The sequence below is a fragment of the Perissodus microlepis genome, chromosome 6 (assembly GCF_051167445.1).
Source record: "Perissodus microlepis isolate ML-2025 ecotype Zambia chromosome 6, ASM5116744v1, whole genome shotgun sequence".
NCBI lineage: Eukaryota > Metazoa > Chordata > Actinopteri > Cichliformes > Cichlidae > Perissodus > Perissodus microlepis.
In genome coordinates, this window is record NC_140466.1 from 30,400,233 (window position 1) to 30,425,279 (window position 25,047).

The window sequence follows — 25,047 nt, forward strand, 5'->3', positions numbered from 1 at the left end:
CTCATTGCATTTGCTTTTTAGTTATTGAAAAAAAAAATTTTTTTTTGGTTTCCATCTTAGTAATTTTTCCACTTGTCATAAATTTCAAGGTCCCAGACGCCACCTCGAACTTCTTACAGTGTGTGGGCCTGCCTTCAACAGACACGGGGGCAGATGAAATGCGAAAGCTGAAAGGAATTCTTGAAGCCACAATGGATGTGTACACGTTTATGGTATGACTTCAACAAGCATTCAGCAGAAGAACAGATGTTACAAATTCCAGTATAACCAGTCAGGGATGGACTAAGTTTGTTTTTTTAGTCTGTCATGTCACAACACTGACATTATTTGTTGGTCACTAACTTATAAATCCTGTTGACAGTAGGTTTCATGTAAGCAGATGAATGCTGAGTAGCTTATTGGTGAAACATGTGAGTATAAAGCCTCTCCATCACTGTTGCCACAGAAATCAAGCATGACAAGAGGACCAATTTTGAGCGTGGAGGGCGCTCTGGAATTAGACTTGACTGCAGACGCTCTACAAAATCAAGATCTGGTCAGGATGTGGTTGGAGGTCAACATGAAACCGCTCCTGAAATCCATCACCAAGCAGTTCTTGTCCTGTCTTAGCACCAGGAACTTCAGCTGCTCCACCTACCAGACTGTGTATGCCTCTTACTGTCCTCATCTTTATTTCTGTAATTTTGGGATTTTAATATAATAATCCAACATCCCACGTCTCCTCGCAGAGTGGAGGAGCTCAGTCAACACTATTCTGAGATGGATCCAGTCAGGCAAAAGTGGATCTACACATTCTTTATGTACCCGTTCCTGTCTTCGGCAACAGTTGATGGTAACGTGTCTAATACCAATAACTTTTTCTTCCTATAAACTAGACTTTACTTTCAGTACAAATATGTCACACGGTATTCTGAGGTTAGCATTTAATCACTCTTTGCAAGTTAAGGTCAAAAATAGAAACTGTTTCACGTTCATATTCCAGCTAAACCTTAATTTATCGTAACTGCTGCTATAGGCCTAAGCGCTGCATTGTGCATGTGTTATCAAAATTGTACTTACACAGGTTATCAAAGCGTTATCTAATAGCTGTTAAAGTACTGCAAACAGATTTGGAAATGACCGTGTGCCGTGAAATGTATCTGTATTGCCCTTCAGACACTCACATCGTGGCCCTTTACATGAAAGTTACAGTGCCAGTCTTTGTAGATCAAACATGTTAACATTTCCTTAATATTTACATATTTACAACTCAAAGGCATGCAATGGTATTTCCTGCAACTTTTTTCTAGAAGTGTCTCCCATTATTATGTGACCCTCAACAACTCTCTCACAAGCAACAAAGTTGCTTTTTGCTTGTACTGGCATGGAGACAGCACAGCACACAGCTAAGCATCTAATCATTTACTGAGGTTTGCTAAAGGGTGTGTGGATGTGTTCAAAACAACAAATAAATAAATAAACAAATAAAGCTGTCACTAACTGAAGGTGCCAACAATGTTATAAATGTCATGCATGCAAAAAGCCTGTTTGCATAATAACGTCCAAATAAGCCTCTTGCAGCAACTTGTGTTACTTTCTTGAGGTCTTTATTTGGTGGGTTTTGAGGTATTATACAACATTTGTAGACAGAAAAAACAAATAGAAATACCTTTTAAAGTGTTTAAAGGCTTTAACAAAAAAAGGAGGCACCAAACTCACTAGATTTGGAGCAGTCACACACACAAAACCCCCGACAGGGAACACTGAGCAGGGAATGGGGTGGGGATTGCATTCTTCTGTGATAAAGAGGAAAATCATTGTCCAGAAGTTAAACAACAGAGGACAGGGTCAAAGTGCAGCTAGGGCTAATAATGTGTTTTGTTCTTAATTAAGTTATTTGGGGTTTTAAAAATGGATAAAATCAAATTTAAAAGAAGAAGCAATGTTCTCATGTTAGACAATAAAGCATCAGAACCAATCAAGTGTTCTGGCACTACGTTTTACTAAAATATGTTTGCAGTTTTTATCTTTGACAATCTGCATTTGTCTGCAGACAGACTGAAATTCATTAATTCACAATTAAAGCTTCAGTTTGTTCAAATGTTGGAGCTAACTGCTAGTATGTACACAGTCGGCCAATGTGTGATCTGTGTGCAGGCTGTGTGAGGCCAGATGAGAGCAGTGCGGAGTGGCTGATGAAGAACTTCGGTGCCTTCAGTGTCATGGCCCGCTTGAAGGACTTTTCAGAGCTCAATGTGGTCTTCAATGGAGTGAGTTAAACTGAGCCTTAATTAAGATTTTATGAATTTTATACAGCTGTTTTTATGGCGATCTGGACACTACAGAGAACTCCACCACAACAAATATCGCTGCTCCACACTTCTTCCTGTTCTTCTTCTCTTACTCCTTTTTTTTCTTCATTCACAGCTGGAGGTTCTTAACTTGTTGTCTCCAGCACAAAAGGCCGAGCTGCTCATGAGCCCTTATGTTGCCAGTTTAGACAATGGCACATTAGCGTTGGTCTTCCACAGCCTCCTAACAGGGGAATCTGGCCCATCACCCACTGCTGGCCCTGGATGGGGCCCCAACTGGACAACCCCTGGGTACCCACCCTCCTATCCAGTACAGCTGTCACATCAGCCAGGCCTCCAACAGGTACAGTAACAGAGTGTGCATCCACCTGCAAAAATAATTGAAGATGTTTTCATCTCTAGAAAAAATATTCATAAAAAATTTAATTCAGTAAAATTTAACAGCCTCTGCTTCATTGCGCATCCAGGTCGTAAATGGATTCATGTCAGCCTTCAAACCCATCGGGAGCTTTGTTCATAATTTTGTGTCCTTCACACGTGAGGTACACAAACACAAACACACACGCATACTCATGTGTTGCCACTCTCTAAGCTGTCTAAACAGCTCTACAGCCAGTTAGAAAAAATGACCCCTGACCTGTTTTTTCCAGAGAGATCCGTCAAATATAAGAAGCACCACTTTGACCCAGTTCCTGCTCAACTGGACTCTTTCTGAGCTGGCTGGCAAATACCAGCCAAGCGCACCTGAGGTCCCAGAGGGACCTAAGTTTGATGTGACAAGTGTAGTAGACTGGTATCATTACGTTGTGAAGCCGCTGTTACGGAGGTTTTTGCCTGATGAAGAACTCCTGATGCATGAAAACATCACGCTCGCTTTCCACGAAGTGTTGTAAGTCGGCATTCCTCATTTACATTAATGGTTTCCATTGAAAATAGGAAAACTATCAATAATGCATCAGTGATGTAGACACATCAGCGGCTCTAAAGCTCTATCCAGCAACGCTCTATTAAGCCTGTTTTAGCTTGTTTTTTTGGTTTGCTATGCTGTATAGTGACCCCATTCTCTTTGCTGTGCTTTTAAAAGCTCAATTTCTTCTTACGTATTAGTGCAGACTGAAATTAAGCTAAGAGTGGAGAAAATGGTATTAGAAAGCCAGTCTGCAACTAAAACAAATCTTTAAATAAATACCACAGTAATTAGCAGTCAGAGGCTTTAACACCATTTAGGAATGATTATTTTTCTAATTAAGTAATTATCTGGTTTCAAAATGTGAGGAGAAATATATATAAGAGTATCTCATAGTCACTCAAGGTCAGAAGAAATTCACTAAGTCAATGTTACAATTTGCAGTTTTACGTTCCTTGTAGAACTTTCGTACTTGTCACTCTTTGAGGAACTTTTGTCAATTTCACATGTGCTAGAACGCCTTTTAAAATGTGTCTGTTTGCCAGCATGGTCAGTGTGAACGTTGCTGTGCTGTAAGATGATGCATCACTATGTCTTTTGTGTTCAAGCGTGTTCTTTACTTTTGTGCAGCCGTCTGGACAACAGTATGGACAACATGACGGTGATTGAAATCCAGGATGTCTGTAGCATCACCCTCGATAAGAGCCCTTGCGGGGTGAGGTTTTATTTACCTTTGATTATTGACACTCGAATGTTTTGAATTCTTCACTTAAATTCCTGACATATAAAAAAAAATTGAATGTCAAAAGTTTCTAACTTCTGTGCCGATGATTTTTCTTTCCGTGCCGTCAGCTGACCGACGCGGTGGCAAACGTGGCTCATGTCTTGCACTGCGCTGCTCGTAACAACCTGACCATGACAGAAGCCGTCGTCTTGAAGCTGGTTCTAGAGCTGACTCAACGCCTGAACTTGCTGATCAAGGAGCTCTCCACAGCAGTGAGTACTGTCCAACAGCTCCACGGTGACTTATAGCTTCACATCATTGCTTTCATAGGCTTGTGTTTTCACTACACACATTGCAGCTTCAGCAAATCAATGCTTCCTCGTTCTTCATCCTCTGTAGAACTTCACGCAGTTGGAATCCGAGTTTAAGCAGATCTTCAGCGAGTCAAACTCAGCAACTCTGACCCAGGAGCACCTGACGGACCCAGCCTTCATCCAGCTCTGGTTCAAGGTCAAGCTGCTGCCCCTCCTGCCCGACGTACAGCCAGAGCTCCTCTCCTGCCTCAGCACCAAGAACTTTTCTTGCCCCGTTTACCAAACCCTGTAAGTCAACCATCTTCATTTCTCTTTCGTTTAACTGGAACGTGGTTTGGTGCAGTCGTTCTCATTTTGTCTTTGCCCTGCTGTGTGCAGTGTGGCGGCGCTCAGTGAACGCATGAACTTTTTGGATGCTGATCCGATGTACAGCAGCAACATCTACGAGTACTTCATCTACCCCTTCCTGCTAAATCACAACACCTCGGGTAAGAAGAGGACACAGACAACACAGATTAACACACGGATACTACAAAACCAGTTCCTTTGGCATTTATGTTAATGTTTGTACAAATGCTTCAGACCCCCAGTGTGTCTCTGCAGCTAATAACAGTGCAGAATGGCTGCAACTCAACTTTGGTTTCTTCTCGAGCTTTGCCTCTATCATCGACTTCTACACACTCAACCCTTATTTCTCTGGAGTAAGTTTGCAAAACACAGATGTGCTCAGACTTAACAGAAGCAGTGATTTTACTATACAGTAATTGTGCTCTCCTCTTCTGCTTTGTAACCCGCTCAGCTGGAGGCTCTTGACCTCCTGACTCCAAATCAGATGGTAGAGTTGCTGCTGTTGACTCTCCCAACTCCACCAGAGAAAGACGTTGTCATCAGCCAAGTGTTTAACTTCCTAACGGAGTCACCTGCAGCCAGGAAGTACCCAGAGGTCCTCAGCGCTTTGGTCAGGCTCGCTGGAGAGGTAACAGCTTTGGCTGAGATGTGTACACAGCAAAATCTCCAGTGTTAAATTAACACTAGAGAGTGTACTGGAATATTTCTAACATTTTGAGTTATTTTCCAGTGTTAGAACATCAGCACTGCTCAGTGTTAGTCATTGTTAATCTTCAAAACTGACTATATTACTTTTAAAAATATAACACTGTCAAAAGTGTTAATTTAACACTCAACAGTGTTGTATTTAACACCCAGAGGAGTGGACCCATATAGACACTCTCTAGTGTTAATTTAACACTGGAGATTTTGCTGTGTAGGTGTTGCGCATGCTTTAGCCTTTCTCAAATATTAATCATAAAATATGCAATTTTTCAGATCAATCCTTCCTGTGACATCTACAAACAAATGTGAGTAACTTTAACCGGTTTTCTGACTAAATGAGCCTCACAATTCTTTCCAAACTGTTTTGTTCAGTGAATCAGGAGAACTCTCTCACTGCAGACTATACCTGCAACCATGTTCAAGCTAAGGCTTCGTAGCAATGTATTAATGGCTAAAACTGAACCACTGCTATTGCTATTATTAATTCAGAAAAAAACAGAAAGAGAAAGAAATAAGATTACAATATACATTGTGGCATTAATATAGCTTATTAACTGGATTAATACAAGATAATGTAGAAAATTAATTACATGACAGGTAGTCATTTTTAATGCAGATTTAATTTCAGCTTTCAATAGTGGACATCACAAAAACAGAGGGAAAAAAAACTGCTGCCAACTTCACAAGGTGACCCAGTTAGTTAGCATCTAGCAGCTTACCTCATAACTTTATAAGAAGTTTGTAATTTAAACAGGTGAAAACAAACACCAAAGTTTAAAAAACAAACCCACAACCAATTTTTAGGGCACATTTTATAAACATTTCTTCGTGTTGTAGGCAGACAGCTGAAGGTCTGATTGGGTAGCTCTCTATATACTCTTTATTTACGTATGTGTTTTGTTTTGTGTTCTTTTGTATTCCAGCTTTACACAGCTCTATGCAGCCATACCATCTCTGCCTCCAGAAATGGAACCAGTCACCTGGGCCACTATAGAAGCCCTGATAAACATTGCACCTGTCGGTACGTTTCACTGCCTCACAAACACAAAGTCAAAAAACGACTGAGTGCACAATGTAATGGCTTAAGCTAGTCCATGTAAGTAGATCTAAACCTGTGCTTTTGCTGACTGAATATTTTTTATTTTCTGATTTGGACAGAGTGCGTGCCGGCGAACCTCAGGGTGAGATTTTTTCTTCTATACAATTTAGTTTAAATCCCAACAAATCACAACAACTGTTGTCTTTTCTGCTCATATCACATCTTAATTTGAATGCTTTTAAGCTGTGGTTGTCACAACGTTTTGAATAATATTTCAATCATTGTTTTAATTTGTTAATCCCGTCTTTTACAGTGCCCGGTAATCCCGCTCAATGGTAAGACTTTTTTTGACTGTTGCCAGCGTAAACACTAATACATGCTGTTTGTATGATTTCTGAAAAAAAATAATTTTCTGTTTTTTGACAGAAACTCAGAACTGTGCAGGAGTCAACAGGTAACCCTTTTAATAGGATTTACATAGTAAGCAATGCTACTGCAGTTGTTTACTATTCTGACGTGTATTTCCTGTCTTGTGTGACCCAAAGCTCTGATCTGCTGTCTTACTTGGACACCTTTAATCAAGTTCCCTGCAACGTCCCCTTGGAGGAATATGCCTGTGCACAGGTAATGATTTACTTTAACAGAGCCGGTGAGGACTCATTACTGTTTATTGCAGAGAATAACTACACGTCCTCTGTCTCTTTCACACATCCAGCTGGACAACTTCACAGCCAATCAACTGGCATCTCTTCTGATGTGTAATCTTCCTGGGAACAGCGCCCACTCCAAAACACTGTGGAAAATCCTGCTCACTAAAGTCTCCAGTGTTTTAAACCCAGCCCTGGACATCCTGGCTAACATGGTTAATGACTTTAATAAGCTTTAACAAACAAATAAGGATTCATGAAATGAATCATTCAAACACTAAGTTAGAAGAATTGTGACCTGGGGAAAAGTTAATCCGCCTTTAAAATAACTCAATTATCTCTTGTTTAGCCGATGCCCGTGATTCCATCAGCATCACAGGTTTTGGATGTGATTGGGGAGATCAGAGTGTCACTGCTGACAGATGAGCAGCTGCAGAACAGCGAAGTTATCAGGTTGTGGTTCTCAGGCCGCCTGAGGAGCTTCTTGCCTTACGCATCAGGAACGTTTCTGCGCTGTCTGAGCAGCACAAACCTGACCTGTCAGTCATACCAGGAAATGTGAGTATTTGTCAGAATTGCTGCTGAACAAGCCCAACAGCATGCATCCAGTGTGGTTCACAGTTCACGTTTTGATTTCCAAGATTCATCTGTGAAGATGAACCCTTCAGAGGATTTCTGCAATTAATATTTCTAAATTTGATCTGAACTTCATTCAGGTCTAGAATATTTCGTGTCGTATCCATTAATAAAAAAAAAACTGTCAGCGAATGGAGTGCGGAGTTGTTAAAGAAAGACGCAAAGGTAGGCAGGGTAAAAGTGAAAACAAGATTTGTTTTTTTCGCTGAACAACCTCAACCCTATACGTAACAACTCTGTGTTTATTAACCGTGATATGAAAGAAACTCTGGGGTTTTTTTGTTGCATAAAGAAAGTTATGCTCAACTCTCATTTTCTCTCCTCCACTCCTGCTGCACCTCAGCCAGCTGACTGACACTCATTTTCATTTCCTCATTCATAAAATCTATATCATAGGGCATGGCAGAGAGAATTAATCTGCAAAAGTTCACAGTTTTACTTACAATGAAATCTCAGTTAGCTGTTAGTTTGCTATTTTTCATATTTAAGATGAGTAATTACATAAAAAAATCAGTCGTAAATGTAAGGAAGCGATAATAACGATTCATTATCAGATGAAAACAGTCTGGAAAATCACAAACAAGTCAGTAAAGCTGGCACATGGCATGAAAGTAAACCAACCTTCGCAGTAACATCAAGAACAAAAAGACAAGTAGGACAGGAAGTGTAGAAGGCACGCAGATGAGACTAAATCAAGAGTCGAAATACAACAATATAGTAAAAACTGAAATATATTAAACAGAAAGCCAAAAAACTCAAGCACAAAAATTAAAAACTTCAACAGCACCAAAGTCCAAACAGCATCAAAATACAGCATAAAAAATGAATAAATAAATGAATAAATTCCAAGAATCAAAAGCAACACTAAACACAGGAGCAAAGACATACAGCGCATCTCAAGTTTATACAACACTCACCTACACAGACAATGACGACAGATGAGATAAAAGTTAAACTTTTTTGGCAAAAAACCTACAAATTTATGGAATAACAAAAAAAACAAAACAACAAAACCTCATCATAACTATGAAGCACGTTGGGATTACGGCTCACTCGGGCACTCCAGTCATGAATGGGACAATGAATTCAACAGTGAAACTATCAGGGCCTGAAGCTGAGAGGTCTGAGCAGACAGGATAATCTATAGAAAGTGATTTAAAAAAAGAAATCCCAGCTCGTGGTTACTCTGTGTTCACTTCACTGTAACGGTTGGTTTAGTCAAAAATCCAAAGGGTTCTCTGTTATATCCATGCAGTACAAATATAAATTTGTTTTTCAATTACAAAATGTTATTGGTTAGTTAGTTCTCTTTTTTTTTTTTTTTTTTTTTGCCGTGATTTCATTTTCAGACTGCAGACGTTTATCAGCCAGTTTAACCAGATGACCTCAAACCAGCAGCAGTTGGTCTTGCAGGATTTCATACTGCAGTTCCTGAAGCAGCCACGCTCAGGTACGCACATGCTTCGTATTTCAATTTAACAACTAAAAAAAAAAAATAATAATAATAATAATAATAATAATAATTCAATCATTTACAGTTATTTCTACTTTTTAAAAACTTATTCTAGATTCCAGCTGTGTGTCCACCTCCAACAGCACTGCAGTGTGGATACAGCAGAATTTCGGTCCATTTTCAGCACTTCTGTCGCTCACTGAGCTGATCCATCTCAACCCACAATTCAACCCTGTGAGATGGGACTTCGGTTAATTGACGCGATTTTAAAAAATACAAACAAACAAAGCTGTGAACTAATAGAAATAACTCTCACTTGTTCCGTATTTCCTTTTAGATTGAAGTCTTGACACTCCTGACTGCACAACAGAGCGCAGAGCTGCTGTCGCTGTCGCTTCCAAATCTGCCGGACAAAGCTGTCATCATCAACGCGCTCTTTGATTACCTGACCGTGTCTGCTGAAAAGAATAAATTCACAGAGTTCCTGACCAACCTCACCGTGTTCATTCACCCGGTAAAAAGAGCAACTGCCTTCCTGTTAAGTCATCGTTTTTACTTTCCTGTGCTTGTTAAAGTAATGATGTTTGCTTTCTTTGTCCTCCAAGGAAAACTTCACTTGCTCTTCATACAAAACGCTGTGAGTTTCACATCTACATATACTCGGCACTTTTGAAGTGGTTAAACTATTTTATATAATCTGGCACTATGATTAAAATCTGTGTGTTTACATGTTACAGGTTTGCCAGACTGGACTTGGCCATACCTGTGGTTTCTCTTGGCATTGTTGCAACTATCACACAGACTAAAGAGGCTCTATCCCACCAACTACCACCTGGTGAGTGTTACATCAACATGAAGATTTAGAACAGTAATTCTCAAAGTCTTATATCCAGCTTTGTCTCTTCACTGTTTCATCTTATTCCACACACCACCTACTCTATGGACACGCTAAATGTAAATTGTCAATAATTAGCAAGCATCAGGAATAACATCCAGTCTAGCTGTAGCTTATTAATGAACTGATTTTTTTTTTTTTAAATACATTAAACTGATTTGCATTTCCTGTTTTTATTTCAGACTGCATCATTGGAGAGGTAATTGTATGTTTTAGATTATTTGTTTTGTCTTACATTAGTCTTAATATAGTAGATTTGTAATGTGCTCTGTGTTTGTTTCTCTTACAAGTGTAATGTCAGCACGGCAAATGGTAAGTTCTCCACTTCTTTATGCATAAAAATGCAATTTTTTATTGTCAATTTAAAACTTTTTTTTCTCCTTTTTTTTGGTACAGAAACGGAAATCTGTATCGGTTTGAACAGGTAGGATTTACATGAACCTGTTGGAGAGTTTACTTTTTATGCAACATTGTCCCAGATGTCAACAAAGTACCAATCACATGTTTTATTTTGAAACCACAGAACAGCAGTTCAGCTCCAACTCACCAGTGCACAGACGAGCGGAAACCTCTGTGACTTGGCCATTGAGGAACTGGCTTGTGCCTCGGTAAGAGCGTCACATAATTTTTTTTTTTTTTTTTTTTTTTTTTTTTGCCTGTCCCATTTGGTTCTTTAGCCGTCGGAATTGTTGTCTGAAGACCAACAAGGATACCCAATGGATTTACTTTGCCAAATGGATCATCATGGCCTTGCCGTATTGGTCCATTTGATCGACCTTTGTTGTTATTATTTATTTTATTTTATTTTATTTTCAGTTGTTACAGACAGGACAGACATGACTGGGGGATAGAAAAGGGAGAAAGAAAGATGAAGGAAAAGAAAAACAGAAGGGAAGAGGGACAGTGAGGAAGGGCACTTAAAAAGAGAAAGAAGAGAAAAAAAATCTCCTGGATCACCTGTTGAGAGAAAAAGAAGAGAAAACAAGAAAAAAAACCCAGAACAACATACTAAACACAACACCATCACGTTAATCTAGCTAAGTGTAAACAGCAGTAAATACTAAATATTGAATGTTGTTGTGCAGCACGCAGGACCGACAGCGCACAATGTGCTTGGAAATAGCACCAATAAAGGTGTAGTTTATGTCTATGAACAGTGAACACCCGTGTGCACACCTGTGTGGATCAGCGCGCTTGTATTCAAAAGGTTTCCCCATGTAATGATCTGCGAGAGGATGTAGAGAGCCATAGCCCCGTCCCCCAGGGCATGAAGCAGGCATGGAGGAGATCCAGGCTCCAGACATCCAGAGGCCCCAGAGTGCGAGAGCCCAAGGAGGACCACCGGAGGGGCATCCGTGCCACCCTCCTGGGAAGAGCTGAGGAGAGCCCCAGATGAGGGGTCACCCAGTAGCCACGGAGCAGAAGCCAAAGGGGGCTGCAGTGGCGTGCCCGCCGGCTCTGCCGTCAGCCAGCTGTGCCAGAGTGAACCGAGCCGCAGGCCCAGAGGCCGGAGGCCCGAGGGCCCCCTTTGCCCCGGAAGAGGTCTGACGGAGCAAAAAAAAAAAGAAAAAGGAAAGCATCACATAAGTCAACAGCCGTCTGTGATTCAGCTCGTTTTCACTTTCACTGTAGAGTCTAAACTGCTCTCTGTCGTCACGCAGCTGTCAACAATAACAGCAGAACAGCTGGCAACGATACTGAAGTGCAACCGCTCCTCCAGCTCGACTGGGTCCAGATCTGTCTGGAAACTTCTCCTCTCTGAAACCTCTCAGGTCCTGGACCAGGCTCTGGATCTGCTCGTCAACACGGTATGAAAGCATTACACAATATTTTGTAAGACGAGAAGAACCTTCTGCAAATCGTCTGTTGTTGAAAGATAAGAAAAGTCAGTAGTTACATCACATTTTGATCTTTGTTATAGACTCTGGACGCCAACAACCCAGCAGCGTCCGTGATTCTGGACACCATACAAGAACTCCGAATAGATACTGTCAGCATGGTCACCCTCAATGATCCAGCCTTCATCCAGATGTGGTTTGGCCACCGCCTTCTCCCATTTCTGCCAGCTGTTTCACCTGACTTCCTTTCATGTATCTCCACAAAGAACCTGACCTGCAGCTCCTACCAGGCCATGTAAGAAATTAGATCATACAAATTACATCAAATGTGACTGCCTTTCTTGGTATACCAAAAGCCTGCCATTTTTTAATTAATCTAATCCCAATTTCAACTCAGTCTGCAGATTTTGAGTCAACTCCGGCCACAATTGACGTTTCCCAGGCAGGTGTCTGTCTACACGCACTTCATTAAGGTTTTCCTGACCAGGAACAACAGCACAGGTACACTGCTGTATTACAGCCCAGTAACAATCAATGGCAGCCTATTAACAGTTACAGTCTATGTATTTTTCACGTCACATCTGAATTAATCCAACATTCACACATGTTGATAGATTAGTGGGATTCAGGAGTACAGTAATCCAGGGTGGTCACGTGTATTGCAAAGTGACATAACAATGTATGATAGATGCTTTTCCTTCAGCACAGTAAAGCTGAATTTCCTCTGTGTGTGTTTGTGGTTCAGACCCCGCCTGCAGCTCAGGCATTGCCACCAGTGCACAATGGCTGCAGGTGAACATGGGAGGTTTTGCCTATCTTGCGACGTTCCAGGACATTCAGACAATCTACTCCAACTTCTCAGTGGTGCGTTATGATGCACTGCATTTTCTGTCTTTACATCTGTTTTCTTGTGTGTGTGGGGGGGGGGATTTCCCTCTGTGATAACCACAACTGTCACTGACAACATGTGTGTTTGCATATGCAGATGGAAGCCTTGTCACAGCTCACGGTCAGACAGCTAGCCGAGGTGTCCGCAACACCTGGCCAGCTCACAACTTCTGAGCAAGTCAACATGGTGATGAAATATGTGCCTGACCAGTCTCTGGCTGCCTTCTTTGATAATTTCTCATCTGTTATCCTGGTGAGCATACATCATGTTATAAAGTCACCTGGTGTGTTTTGTTGATACTAGAGGTCAAGTCAAGCTGAGTTTATCTGTTCATCAGATGTAAAACATTCATACGTTTTGTGTTTATGTTTGCAATGATGGTAAACTCTAACATTTTTCTGGTTAGTCTTCTCACACAGAAGTTGAAGAAGGTCCTGTTACACCTGTTACATCTAAAAAACATGATTATTTCTTTTGTTTTTTTCTGCAGGCTCCTGAAGACGCATTGCCTTCAGTCGTGAGGTCAGCCATGTTGCAAGTTGTGTTTGATCGTGCAAACCTCTCCCTTCCTTCGGTGAGTGATGCGGAGGTAAAGATGTGGCTTACCTCCCGGCTGCCACCCCTGCTGGTACAACTTTCACCAGGACAAGTTGCACCTTACTTCAGAATACTGGCGGGACGGAGCTGCAGCATTGAGCAGCTGGGGTGAGCACAAAGCTTCAAGCACCAAACTATGGAAGTATTTAAGCAATCTGACTGGAAATAAACCTTTGCATTTTTTTGTTTCAGTATACTGAACCTGAACATGACTATCTCAACGCTCAGCACAGACACACAGCAGAAAATCTATGATCAAATCCTCCAGACCCTCAGAGGTAAAGCTAACTCAGAAAACCAGTAAACTCGGCTTTAATTTTTTTTGTTGGATGCTTTATGAAATTGGGCTGTAACATTCCAGTAAGCGAGTAGCCCATTCACATTTCTTAACATAATGGCTGCCAGCCTTGAGAAAGCGAGGGAGGAGTCAGACATTGAGTTTTCTCCTATGCTCGCTCTTGTTATTTTTTCATTAAACATGTATGTTTGTCACATTTTATGTGAATACAACAACACGTAAAACTTTATTTATTTATTTTATTCCAGATGGCTTAACAAAGCATGAGGCAAAGTTCCAATATTATAACCTAGTTTGTGTCTCCACCTTTTCCTCTAGGTCCAACACCTCTCCGCTGCTACAGTGACAGCTACAACTACAACACCAGTTTCTATGGTTTCCTGGAACAGTCTTTCATGGGTTTCCAGTTTCCCAACCTCACCGCCTTCCTGTCGCTCATGCCTCCTGACAGAATGAGTCTGGTGTGTTGACTTGAAAGATATCAGGAGTAAATATGATAAAGCAAGAGGAGAATGTCTTAATTTATGTCTTCTAATCTTCTAGATCATAAATTCCATCCCTCCATCGGAGCTTGGGGATTACCTACGACGTCCTAATGTTGTCGACAACAACGCACAGCTCTGCATGCTCTTCAACAGCTACAGCCAGACACCACAGTTTCTAGAAACTGTACGTAGCCCAAGGCACAAGCACACGCAGAAATGCAAACACAATGCAATGATTAAACACATTAATCTGTGCATTGCCTCCAGGAGTCTCTGCCGGAAGCGGTGAGGCGCTCCATCCTGCCCTGCGTCTGGCCCATGGCCCTCAGCAGCACCCAAACGTTGGAGGTGGATGCTTGGTTTGACCAACGCCTCAAGAACTACTTGCCCTTCCTCACAAAGAGCCTGATCAGTCCCAGTGTCATAAACAGCACCTCCTGCCTGGCCTTCCAAAAACTGTGTGTTTTACTACAGCACTAAATCCTGCTTTATATGTTTTTTTGTTTTTGTGTTTTAATTTAGATTTGTTGTGTTTCAGTGTCTCAGTCCTTGGGGTACACAACTACACTACTGCTGACTTTGTGAGGGGAGACGTGTACAACACCATCAGGACTTACCTTTACGTTGGCTCAAGTAAGTCTCTCAAGCATGCCAGGGTCAAGGATCAAGTGGTATGCTAATTCAAGTGGGAAAAAAAAGACATTGATCAAATGATATTCTACATGAAACTGAACAGCAACCACGTGTCACCTAAAAACACAACTGCCTGAGCACAATTTAAATTAAAAGGAAAATTTAGTTGTACACTGTTAATAACAACACTTCACCGAGTTCTTTTGATTCCTCAGAGGCATCCGATGGAAGACAAAACACTGCTCAGTAGACCATTTAATACTTTATTACTTCTAGAAGGAAGATGCGTCCTGCATGACACACTGCTGCGGATCCCAAAATGCTGCTGTGCCCCTAACAGTTTTATTACAGAAGCTCTCTCATTCTACTCTAAACAACAGTGTCTCAGTAACTTTCCACTAGAGATGGTCCCCTCTTATCTACAGGCAAACATGAGCGAGAGTCTGCAGCTTTCTACTCCCAAGGACACCTGGTCTCATGCCTTTATTTTTCAGGGCTGTGTCCGCTTAAACTACACTATATAACTTTATGACACTTATTATTAAAAACGCATAGCATTATTGAGGCACTGCAAATTATTTAATTCCAACAATACAAAATTGTCACTCTCTGCCATGCTACATTAATACCCGAGAAAGAAGCAAAGCATTAACATGATAACAAAGAGCTCAGACAACCATACACATATAAAGTAATTAGCTCCTTTGCTGTCACTGGTAGATCTTCATTTTTTGCAGTTAGCAACCCTTTATTCAGGACTTGCTTTTCCTTTAGAGTCATTTTCTTAAAAAAATATTATTTTATTCACATACACATAGTATAGTACACATACAGTATAAATACATTAAAAGCAAGACAGCAGCAATTTTTCACTGATGCTTGTCCCCGTCATCGTTCTTAATAAGGTTCAAAGTGTCACGGGTTGCCGGGGCAAGCCGTCTGAATTATTAAAGGACCCAAAATGCAGGTGGCTTCTGAAGTGAGCGAGCTTTATTGTGACAGTGATGTACCAAACAAAGGAAAGGGTGGCAAGAAACAGAACTGAAAATACTCTAAACTGGGAAAACTAAAACTTAAACAACAAAACCTGAACATGAGTGAGGGTAACTAGCAGAGAGGACAGCGCGGGGAGAACGCACAGGGAGACAGAGGAAGATGCACGGAATGACAGAGGGGAATAACGCAGACGAACCAGCAACGCACACACGAAAACACAGGGCTTAAATCCACACAGGGCAATCAGGGAATGGGAAACAGGAGGGAGGCACGGCTGGGAGTAATTGGACATAACGAGACATGGGGAGTGAAACTAGAAACACTGACAAAAGACACGAACCTTCAAAATAAAACAGGAAACACACAGACTGAACACAACACAAACTTAACACAGACTGGGGGACACAGAACACAGGAACATGAAATGAAAGGAGAGTACAAAAACCCAGAATAAACAAAACCACAGAATAATAATAAACTTAAACATAAACACGGAGTTACAGACTCTGGACCATGACACAAAGATTTTGTCTTTTGTAACTTTGTCTTGATTTAACATTTTTGGATTTTAAATGATAGCTTTAACTTTAAGGAAATTATATTTGTTTATATTTAGACCACTCTGCAGACTGTTGGATAACATTGTTTATTCCAGTAAAATCTGCCAGCTACTGTAGTAACAGTTTGTTATGGGCAGCATTTTTTTATTGCTTACTTTCTAGATTTGACTTCGAGAATTTACAGCAATTTAAAAAAGGCTATGCTGGAGTAAAATTACTATAGATTATATTTTTATTTATTCTGATCTTTATCATTAGTGTTTATTGTTCACATCTTTTTTTCTAGCCTCAAACCCAAAGTGTTACTTCCCCAGCGACCCACAACTGAATTCCACAGCTTGGTTTGCTCAGTACATCGGGTCTTTCGTCTCTTTCCTCACTCTGGACGATGTTGTGGCATTTGGATCTGAGTCGGTAAAGAATCAACATTGGCGGAAATTTTGAACTGACGCTTTTCTACTTGGATTCAAATGCAGCAAAAAAAAAGTTGATAATTTCATGACTTACAGACATGCTTTTCTCCCCTCCCTGCAGGTCATTCAGGTCTTCACAGTGAACCTTCAGAACATCGCTCTTTTCAACACCTCTGTCTTACCTGCAAACCTCACAGAGTACTACACCACCCTTTTATATCAACAGGACAGCAACTTCAACCCCTTACTGTGAGTTTAAATCTATACAATATGTTGCGTTCTCCAGCCACAAATCCTGCATTTTTCTGTAAGTGTTGTTTAACCTTCTTTGCAGCCTTCCTATCTTGTTTCGGTGTGTCGCTCCTGGCCCAGCATTTACCCAACTGAGTCCAAGCAACACTTTGATAGTTCTGCAGAATCTCACAGTTCTCTGTACGAACCTGGACCCACAAGTAAGAAACATTTAAAGAAAAGAAAAACAGCTATGTGTGCAGTCTGCTGCAAAAACCTAACTTCATTTAATACAGGATAGGTAAGGTCAACTAGACATGAATGTTATAAGATTTCAATCTTTCAGAGATTCAGCATCTTGCCTGGTATTTTGGTAAAAAGTAGTTTATTATTTCCTTAAATTTGTCACCCACATAAAATTGGGTTTAGTTTCACTTGCAGGCTCCTGTTTTGAATCTGATGTTTATTATTTAGAGTGGTGTAGAGCTCTTTGTTCTGGCGGTACGTGATTTTAAGAAGGGTGAAATGGAAAGATGAATAAAAGAGCACTAAGCTCTCCTTTTATTAACTTGATAAAGTTTTGTTCCCCAGAATATTTACACTGTAGACATAAATTTGACTCTACTGACAAAGTTTTTCTCTCACATGTGAAGGTCACAGCTGCTTTGGCAGGTAACTTTGGTCAGAACATTGACTCCACAGTCATTTCTGCCCTCGGCAGCCAAAGCACTGGCATGTCGCTGAATCAGATCAGCTCAATCAAACCCCAGGACTTAATAAACTCCATCGGCACTCTCTCCACTGTGACGGGCTGGAGCGAAGGCCAGGCCATGACCATCATCCAGTCTCTGCTGTCTTCGGGCATCATACAGGTTGCAGATTTTAGACTGAATCCTGACTTTAGAAAAATCAAAGTCATCTTTGTGGTCATGCTCACTTATGCGTGTGCTGCTTCCATCCTTTCCACCAGATCAACAGCTCATCATCGCTGATAAGTCTGGGCACTCTCATCATTGGTGTACCTTCCAGAGTGTTCTTGAGCATCTCTGGTAATCAGCTGATAAGTGCCTCCCAAACTCCTTCACTGGTGGCAAACCTCCTTTCTGGTCCTCAGATCATCCAGCAGGTCTTTGTCAGTCAGGTATGACAGGTTTTCTGTTATAACTTGAGCGTGATTTGAACTGCACACTTCCATCAGCTGCTTTGGATAAAGATGGAAAGCTTTCCACAGAGAGTTAACTCACAATGCTTCCCATCTTCTCTCAGATCATATCAGTGAACACCAGCAGCGTGCAAGTGATCCAGAACGTTCCCGATGACCTGGCCACTGAGATCCCTCGATCCCTGCTGGTGGGCTTCTCCAGTAGCAACGACGTTATAACCATACTCAACAGAAAGGAATGGAAACAGCAGCAGGTAGAAGATGAAATCCTCAGCGTAGTTTTTATTGTCGTGTTGTGCTACATGCCTGTTATTACAGACTTTTTTTGTTTGTTTGTTTTGTTAGGCTGAATTGTTCTTTGAGTCGGTAGCTACAGAGAGCGCCTCTGCACAGCTGGGAGGTCCAAACAAGTGAGTTCAAATCAGTCTGGGAGATCAATCAAATCAATCAAAACAACCTGCAAATGGGTTTGAGTAGAGCTAACAGTGTGTGTGTGTGTGTGTGTGTGTGTGTGTGTGTGTGTGTGTGTGTGTGTAGTTTGTCATCCTCTGTGCTTCAAGGGTTCACATGCACTGGAGTGAGGAACATTGGCAATGGGCAAGTCAAGAACCTGATCAAAGCCTGTCGGAGGTCAGGCAGCAGGAAGGTTAAACTAGTGGAGTCTCAGGTACAGTATTCAAGGCATTTATGGGATATTTAAAATCTCCTACATATCTGCTCAAATATTAAAAAGTGAACATTTTGGACTTCAAAGGAGAAACTAACAATTGTTTAAAACACACTTAAAACAATATATACATACCCTATGAATCGGGTTATATAGATTACACCGTATATAACTCTGGCACATAGAGTTAGGGTAATAAATGTTTGAACAAAGATGCCATTTTTGCATGTTGCAGCTGCACACCACCACAGTGGATTAAAGTGCAGGCAAAATTACAAAAATGCGTTACCATCCAACAAGTCATGGAGCTTTCTTACACACGTTCTCCATCATAAACGGGGACGATACAAGGTGCTAATTATTTTGCCTTTTTTTTTTAATCAACAGCTGACCTGCATGTACACTTACATTAAAGACGATGCTGCCAACTTCAACCTCTACCCTCCAGATGTGCTGCTGTATTATGAGTAAGAATCCTGTTTGTTTGTTCTGAATTAAAGCTGAATGGTGGATGCTACAGCTTGTCACACTTGTGTTTCCTCTTGCAGTTACTCACTGGTGCCGCAGGGCAGCTGCAGGGCCTATTTCACAGAGTTGGGAAATGCAGACTTCTCTGTCTTCTCTGCAGCGCTCAGCTACAAGCGCCCTGCCCTGTTTGAAAATGCAAAGAGCTGCCTGGTGAGTCCTCGAACCACACATCACTTCTTGAGCTCTAAAGATTAGATGTATTAATAATTGCATGAAATGGAAATAACTGTAATCACACTAAGGTTTTGTTTAATGTTTTGAGTTGAAATGGATTTCTGTTTCTTTTATTTTCAAAGGGCATAACAAACACAAGCTTAACTAAAGATGAAATATCAGTATTGGGAAACATGTGCTGCATCCTGGATGCGTCCTACATCCTAAACTCAGATTCATCCATCTTGGAAAATCTCAAAAGCTGCCCCAGCCTCACTTCTGCTCAAGCAGCTGCTGTTCAGGCTCAAATGACTAATGGCAACACAAGATATGGGTACGTAAAACGCTTCACCGCTGTGGCAGATTTTCATCCCTGTTTGTTTGTCAGCAGATTTACATTTTTACCTTTGGCCCTTTGTGTCCTTCATAATAATAATCACCGTTCTGTTTTCGTGATAACCAGAGCTCCTTCAGTGTGGACTGAGCAAACTCTGAAAGACCTCGGGATGCTGCCGCTGTATATGTCTTCAACCTTCTATGATCACTTCAACACTGTGAGTAATACATGACCGCAAACATTTATATTTTTTGATTTTGTTTTCATTTTTTTGCTGGACTGATAGGTGTTAACCTTGTTCTTTATGCGCCTTTCTTTCTTTCCCTTTGTTATTGGGAACAGAAAACAAAGAACAACTACTTGAGGTATTTCCTGGGTGTTCTCAAGGAAAACAACGTGGACAGTCAGAAGATCGGGGAGCTGAAGAGCGCAATAAGGATGTCCATTCCTAATGAGGAATCTACAGGTTGGTTTCTTTCTGTCAACTGCTTGGTCCATGTATTAGAATCTAGAGAGAATTTACTGTTTAACCAAAAACTGTTTCTCTTTCTGTGTTTCAGCCACTGACTGCACTTTGGGATTCATAACCCGTGTTACTATCGTTAATCTAACATTCCCCTTAAACTATGATATAAGTCAGTTCACCAGCTGCCTCAATTCCACCATTGTCAAAGACAACTTGGATGCCCTCGTTAACCAGGTGCAGGAGCAGAACTACACAAAGATTGTTCTCAGCAAGTTGCGAGAGGTAAGTGGCAAGAAAACTCCTGGAGCCTATCCCAGCTGGCATAGATTTAGAGGCAGGTTAGGCCCCTCCTGGAGAGCAGGATTAACACACAGAAGCATTCAGAAAAACATAACACACATTCTGACCTACGGTCAGTTTAAAATCAGTATTCGACCAAACCCCGTGCATGTTTTTGGACTTTGGAACGAAGCATGAGAACCAGCACAGACACAGGGAGGGCATGCAAAGTCCGCAACGCTTACAACTTCCATTATTTAAGCTTTTGCTATCTAAATTTGAGTCTAAATATCTTCTGACTTTTTTTATAGGCTTACAGTGCCAGCGGCATCATCCCAGAAGATCAGGTTCAGATCTTAGGAGCAATGTCCCGTAGTGCCACAATGGAAAACATCAACATGTGGAGTATTATTCAGATCGACACACTCGCTTCTTTGATGGATGCTTCAAACGGGCCGTGGGACCCGGTTCTGGTGAGCAAACAGAAGAAAAAATCTGAATGTAAAATTTACATGCTTGTGTCTTCTCACCGATGCTTGGTTCTCCTCATCAAGGCCAAAGCCATCATCTCCAAGTATCTGAGTGTAAAGGGGAACAGTCTCAGCAGTGTGGAGCTCAACGCCATTGGAGGACCAAACCTGTGCGCCCTGGATGTTGTTGTTATCAGGAACATTTCGGTTGAAAGCATCAAGTAAGGCATCAGAGCTGTGACTGTGCATGAGTGTGTGTGTGTTTGGAGGTTATTTTTACATCACATTAGCAGCAGGTTGTCAGAGTTTTACCCCTGATACTGCTGGATAAACAGAAACTCACTCAGGAACGAGGTCACACAGAGCTCAAGTTTTCACTCGCGAGAGGGAAGCAGTTGTCTCCAACCCACTTCAACATGCTTTCCCCCTGCAGGTTGTTTTTATTGGTTACACACATGAATATTCATAGAGCTTGTTGCTGTATTACCTAGGAGAAATTACTATAACTGGTTACAAAGTGTGATTGTGTTGTGCAAGCGTGATTATACATTGTGTGTGATTATATGATGGGAGTGCAGCTCTCCCAGATTGTTGTTGGTAGAATCTGTTCTTCTCAAGGCTGCTTGTTCCCTTTATCAATGTCATGTACGTAGTCATATGCGTAGGTTACCTAGATAGCATGTAGAAGCATTCTAGCTTTCTAAATGGCATTGTGTAGCTTTTTAAATGGCAACCTACAACACATACATTAAACCTAACACAGGTAATATCTGAAAGGTACAAGAACATGTTGGCTAAAGGTCTGTCAGGGATCCTGTACTTACTAAGGCAGGTGAACCCACATAAATCTCTAAATTATTATTTAGATAACTAGAAAAAAAAAGTCTGATTTAATGATAAATAACGTTATATGAATTCCATAAACTCAACACACCATTCCTGTGTGTTTTATCTCCTGCAGGAACGCCGATGCCCTGGACATATCCAGCTGCACCACTGAGAAAAAGCAAGAACTGTTTTCCCTCGCATATAAAGCATTTATCCCAGACAAACACTCAATCACTATCTCCACTTCCAGTTACCAGCTCATACAATCTTACCTACGTAAGCAAACAGACCCACATTCAAAAAAACATCATTTAAACAGCTAAAAGTTAACGTACCATTAATTTTTTTCCATTCTTGCAGCGGGTGCAGATCTTAGGTTTATCCAAGATTTAGTGTCTGCCAATATCAGTATGGACCTCCCGACCTTCACTGGGCTGCTTGAGAGTGTTATACAGGTCAGTGCTGCATGTCTGCACTTTGAATTCTGAATTTTAGACTAATTTTGAAAAAAGGTTTTTATTTTTTTATTTATTTTGGGGTGGGGGTCTTGCATCATAGTTCCTCAATTTATTTACTTCACTCAAACCATTAGACGGGGCTGATAAGTTGTAAAACTAAATTGTTTTTTGGTTCTGTCAAAGAATAAAGTAAGTGTGTTTATTTGCTCATAGGATAAAATGTGTCTGCTCTGTTCTCCATAGAACCTGACTGTTAGTGATGTTAAAGGTCTTCTTGGCACCAACCTCCCACTTTTGAAGTCGTATGAAAATGTGACAGTGGTGCAAACCTGGATCAGTTCACAGTTTCAGTCCGATCTTAATGGTCTGGGAGTGGGGCTTACAGGAGGCAAGGTTAGCCCCACCACCACCACTACATCAGACACATCATCAACAACATCAGAGACAACACCATTGACAACATCGGGGCCAAATTCATCAACAACATCAGGGGCAACTTCAACGATAACATCGGGGCCAAATTCATCAACAACATCAGGGGCAACTTCAACGATAACATCAGGGCCAAATTCAACAACAACATCAGGGGCAACTTCATCGATAACATCGGGGCCAAATTCATCAACAACATCAGGGGCAACTTCATCGATAACATCGGGGCCAAATTCATCAACAACATCAGGGGCAACTTCAACGATAACATCGGGGCCAAATTCATCAACAACATCAGGGGCAACTTCATCGATAACATCGGGGCCAAATTCATCAACAACATCAGGGGCAACTTCATCGATAACATCGGGGCCAAATTCATCAACAACATCAGGGGCAACTTCATTGACATCATTGGGGACAACTTCAACAACTGGATCCAGCAGCACCACGCGTAAGTATTACAAAAGGTAGCATGGGGTAAAATATTCAAAGACACCTCAGATAAAGCAGCAGTACCCAAGCAAGGCCCAAGTGTTAATCGAGAGCACAAGTAGTAAGGGAGGCCGAAATAAAGCAGGAAAACATGAAATGTTAAGCAAGCGGTGGAGCTTCTGCTGCAGATTCAATCTTTTAATTGCTCATTTTAAACATTTTTGTCTCATATCCTGCTGTGTTGATGCATAAAATGTAATTTTTTATCAATTTATAACTTTTTTTGTCTCTTTTTTTTGTGGTACAGCAACAGATATCTGTATCGGTTTGAACAGGTAGGATTTACATGAACCTGTTGGAGAGTTTACTTTTTATGCAACATTGTCCCAGATGTCAACAAAGTACCAATCACATGTTTTATTTTGAAACCACAGAACAGCAGTCCAGCTCCAACTCACCAGTGCACAGATGAGCGGAAACCTCTGTGACTTGGCCATTGAGGAACTGGCTTGTGCCTCAGTAAGAGCGTCACATAAGTCAACAGCCGTCTGTGATTCAGCTCGTTTTCACTTTCACTGTAGAGTCTAAACTGCTCTCTGTCGTCACGCAGCTGTCAACAATAACAGCAGAACAGCTGGCAACGATACTGAAGTGCAACCACTACTCCAGCTTGAGTGGGTCCAGATCTGTCTGGAAACTTCTCCTCTCCGAAACCTCTCAGGTCCTGGACCAGGCTCTGGATCTGCTCGTCAACACGGTATGAAAGCATTACACAATATTTTGTAAGACGAGAAGAACCTTCTGCAAACCGTCTGTTGTTGAAAGATAAGAAAAGTCAGTAGTTACATCACATTTTGATCTTTGTTATAGACTCTGGACGCCAACAACCCAGCAGTGTCCGTGATTCTGGACACCATACAAGAACTCCGAATAGATACTGTCAGCATGGCCACCCTCAATAATCTAACCTTCATCCAGATGTGGTTTGGCCGCCGCCTTCTCCCATTTCTGCCAGCTGTTTCACCTGACTTCCTTTCATATATGACCACAAGGGAACTTACTTGCAGCTCCTACCAGGCCATGTAAGAAATTAGACCAAACAAATTACATCAAATGTGACTGCCTTTCTTGGTATACCAAAAGCCTGCCATTTTTTAATTAATCTAATCCCAATTTCAACTCAGTCTGCAGATTTTGAGTCAACTCCGGCCACAATTGACGTTTCCCAGGGAGGTGTCTGTCTACACGCACTTCATTAAGGTTTTCCTGACCAGGAACAACAGCACAGGTACACTGCTGTATTACAGCCCAGTAACAATCAATGGCAGCCTATTAACAGTTACAGTCTATGTATTTTTCACGTCATATCTGAATTAATCCAACATTCACACATGTTGATAGATTAGTGGGATTCAGGAGTACAGTAATCCAGGGTGGTCACGTGTATTGCAAAGTGACATAACAATGTATGATAGATGCTTTTCCTTCAGCACAGTAAAGCTGAATTTCCTCTGTGTGTGTTTGTGGTTCAGACCCCGCCTGCAGCTCAGACATTGCCACCAGTGCACAATGGCTGCAGGTGAACATGGGAGGTTTTGCCTATCTTGCGACGTTCCAGGACATTCAGACAATCTACTCCAACTTCTCAGTGGTGCGTTATGATGCACTGGGGGGGGGGTTCCTTCCATGATAACCACAACTGTCACCGACAACATATGTGTTTGCATATGCAGATGGAAGCCTTGTCACAGCTCACGGTCAGACAGCTAGCCGAGGTGTCCGCAACACCTGGCCAGCTCACAACTTCTGAGCAAGTCAACATGGTGATGAAATATGTGCCTGACCAGTCTCTGGCTGCCTTCTTTGATAATTTCTCATCTGTTATCCTGGTGAGCATACATCATGTTATAAAGTCACCTGGTGTGTTTTGTTG

The 25,047-nt window shown here is 41.4% G+C and overlaps 1 protein-coding gene across 2 annotated transcripts in view; it reads left to right on the forward strand.

Moving 5' to 3' along the window:
- Positions 1-25,047, forward strand: part of mslnb (mesothelin b) — a 55,180-nt gene that overhangs the window by 10,290 nt on the left and 19,843 nt on the right. For both annotated transcript variants that reach the window (XM_084931917.1, XM_084931918.1), the window contains exons 5-71: positions 90-212; positions 446-645; positions 729-832; positions 2,137-2,249; positions 2,407-2,634; positions 2,759-2,833; positions 2,942-3,180; positions 3,829-3,913; positions 4,051-4,194; positions 4,322-4,524; positions 4,615-4,724; positions 4,819-4,937; positions 5,036-5,212; positions 5,563-5,594; positions 6,213-6,310; positions 6,448-6,470; positions 6,642-6,663; positions 6,755-6,782; positions 6,874-6,952; positions 7,044-7,190; positions 7,325-7,533; positions 8,961-9,061; positions 9,180-9,298; positions 9,402-9,578; positions 9,670-9,701; positions 9,802-9,899; positions 10,142-10,158; positions 10,250-10,271; positions 10,356-10,383; positions 10,483-10,567; positions 11,621-11,767; positions 11,881-12,092; positions 12,195-12,298; positions 12,543-12,661; positions 12,783-12,938; positions 13,177-13,391; positions 13,476-13,561; positions 13,900-14,042; positions 14,125-14,250; positions 14,334-14,524; positions 14,605-14,699; positions 16,542-16,669; positions 16,790-16,917; positions 17,003-17,120; positions 17,553-17,771; positions 17,870-18,040; positions 18,166-18,315; positions 18,407-18,471; positions 18,599-18,728; positions 19,116-19,195; positions 19,277-19,406; positions 19,553-19,743; positions 19,873-19,963; positions 20,089-20,212; positions 20,307-20,494; positions 20,803-20,964; positions 21,046-21,182; positions 21,923-22,065; positions 22,150-22,244; positions 22,491-23,133; positions 23,422-23,449; positions 23,549-23,633; positions 23,725-23,871; positions 23,985-24,196; positions 24,299-24,402; positions 24,647-24,765; positions 24,848-25,003. In XM_084931917.1, coding sequence (XP_084788043.1) covers positions 90-212; positions 446-645; positions 729-832; positions 2,137-2,249; positions 2,407-2,634; positions 2,759-2,833; positions 2,942-3,180; positions 3,829-3,913; positions 4,051-4,194; positions 4,322-4,524; positions 4,615-4,724; positions 4,819-4,937; positions 5,036-5,212; positions 5,563-5,594; positions 6,213-6,310; positions 6,448-6,470; positions 6,642-6,663; positions 6,755-6,782; positions 6,874-6,952; positions 7,044-7,190; positions 7,325-7,533; positions 8,961-9,061; positions 9,180-9,298; positions 9,402-9,578; positions 9,670-9,701; positions 9,802-9,899; positions 10,142-10,158; positions 10,250-10,271; positions 10,356-10,383; positions 10,483-10,567; positions 11,621-11,767; positions 11,881-12,092; positions 12,195-12,298; positions 12,543-12,661; positions 12,783-12,938; positions 13,177-13,391; positions 13,476-13,561; positions 13,900-14,042; positions 14,125-14,250; positions 14,334-14,524; positions 14,605-14,699; positions 16,542-16,669; positions 16,790-16,917; positions 17,003-17,120; positions 17,553-17,771; positions 17,870-18,040; positions 18,166-18,315; positions 18,407-18,471; positions 18,599-18,728; positions 19,116-19,195; positions 19,277-19,406; positions 19,553-19,743; positions 19,873-19,963; positions 20,089-20,212; positions 20,307-20,494; positions 20,803-20,964; positions 21,046-21,182; positions 21,923-22,065; positions 22,150-22,244; positions 22,491-23,133; positions 23,422-23,449; positions 23,549-23,633; positions 23,725-23,871; positions 23,985-24,196; positions 24,299-24,402; positions 24,647-24,765; positions 24,848-25,003 — 8,775 coding nt within the window. The remainder of the gene's footprint in view (positions 1-89; positions 213-445; positions 646-728; positions 833-2,136; positions 2,250-2,406; positions 2,635-2,758; positions 2,834-2,941; positions 3,181-3,828; positions 3,914-4,050; positions 4,195-4,321; positions 4,525-4,614; positions 4,725-4,818; positions 4,938-5,035; positions 5,213-5,562; positions 5,595-6,212; positions 6,311-6,447; positions 6,471-6,641; positions 6,664-6,754; positions 6,783-6,873; positions 6,953-7,043; positions 7,191-7,324; positions 7,534-8,960; positions 9,062-9,179; positions 9,299-9,401; positions 9,579-9,669; positions 9,702-9,801; positions 9,900-10,141; positions 10,159-10,249; positions 10,272-10,355; positions 10,384-10,482; positions 10,568-11,620; positions 11,768-11,880; positions 12,093-12,194; positions 12,299-12,542; positions 12,662-12,782; positions 12,939-13,176; positions 13,392-13,475; positions 13,562-13,899; positions 14,043-14,124; positions 14,251-14,333; positions 14,525-14,604; positions 14,700-16,541; positions 16,670-16,789; positions 16,918-17,002; positions 17,121-17,552; positions 17,772-17,869; positions 18,041-18,165; positions 18,316-18,406; positions 18,472-18,598; positions 18,729-19,115; positions 19,196-19,276; positions 19,407-19,552; positions 19,744-19,872; positions 19,964-20,088; positions 20,213-20,306; positions 20,495-20,802; positions 20,965-21,045; positions 21,183-21,922; positions 22,066-22,149; positions 22,245-22,490; positions 23,134-23,421; positions 23,450-23,548; positions 23,634-23,724; positions 23,872-23,984; positions 24,197-24,298; positions 24,403-24,646; positions 24,766-24,847; positions 25,004-25,047) is intronic.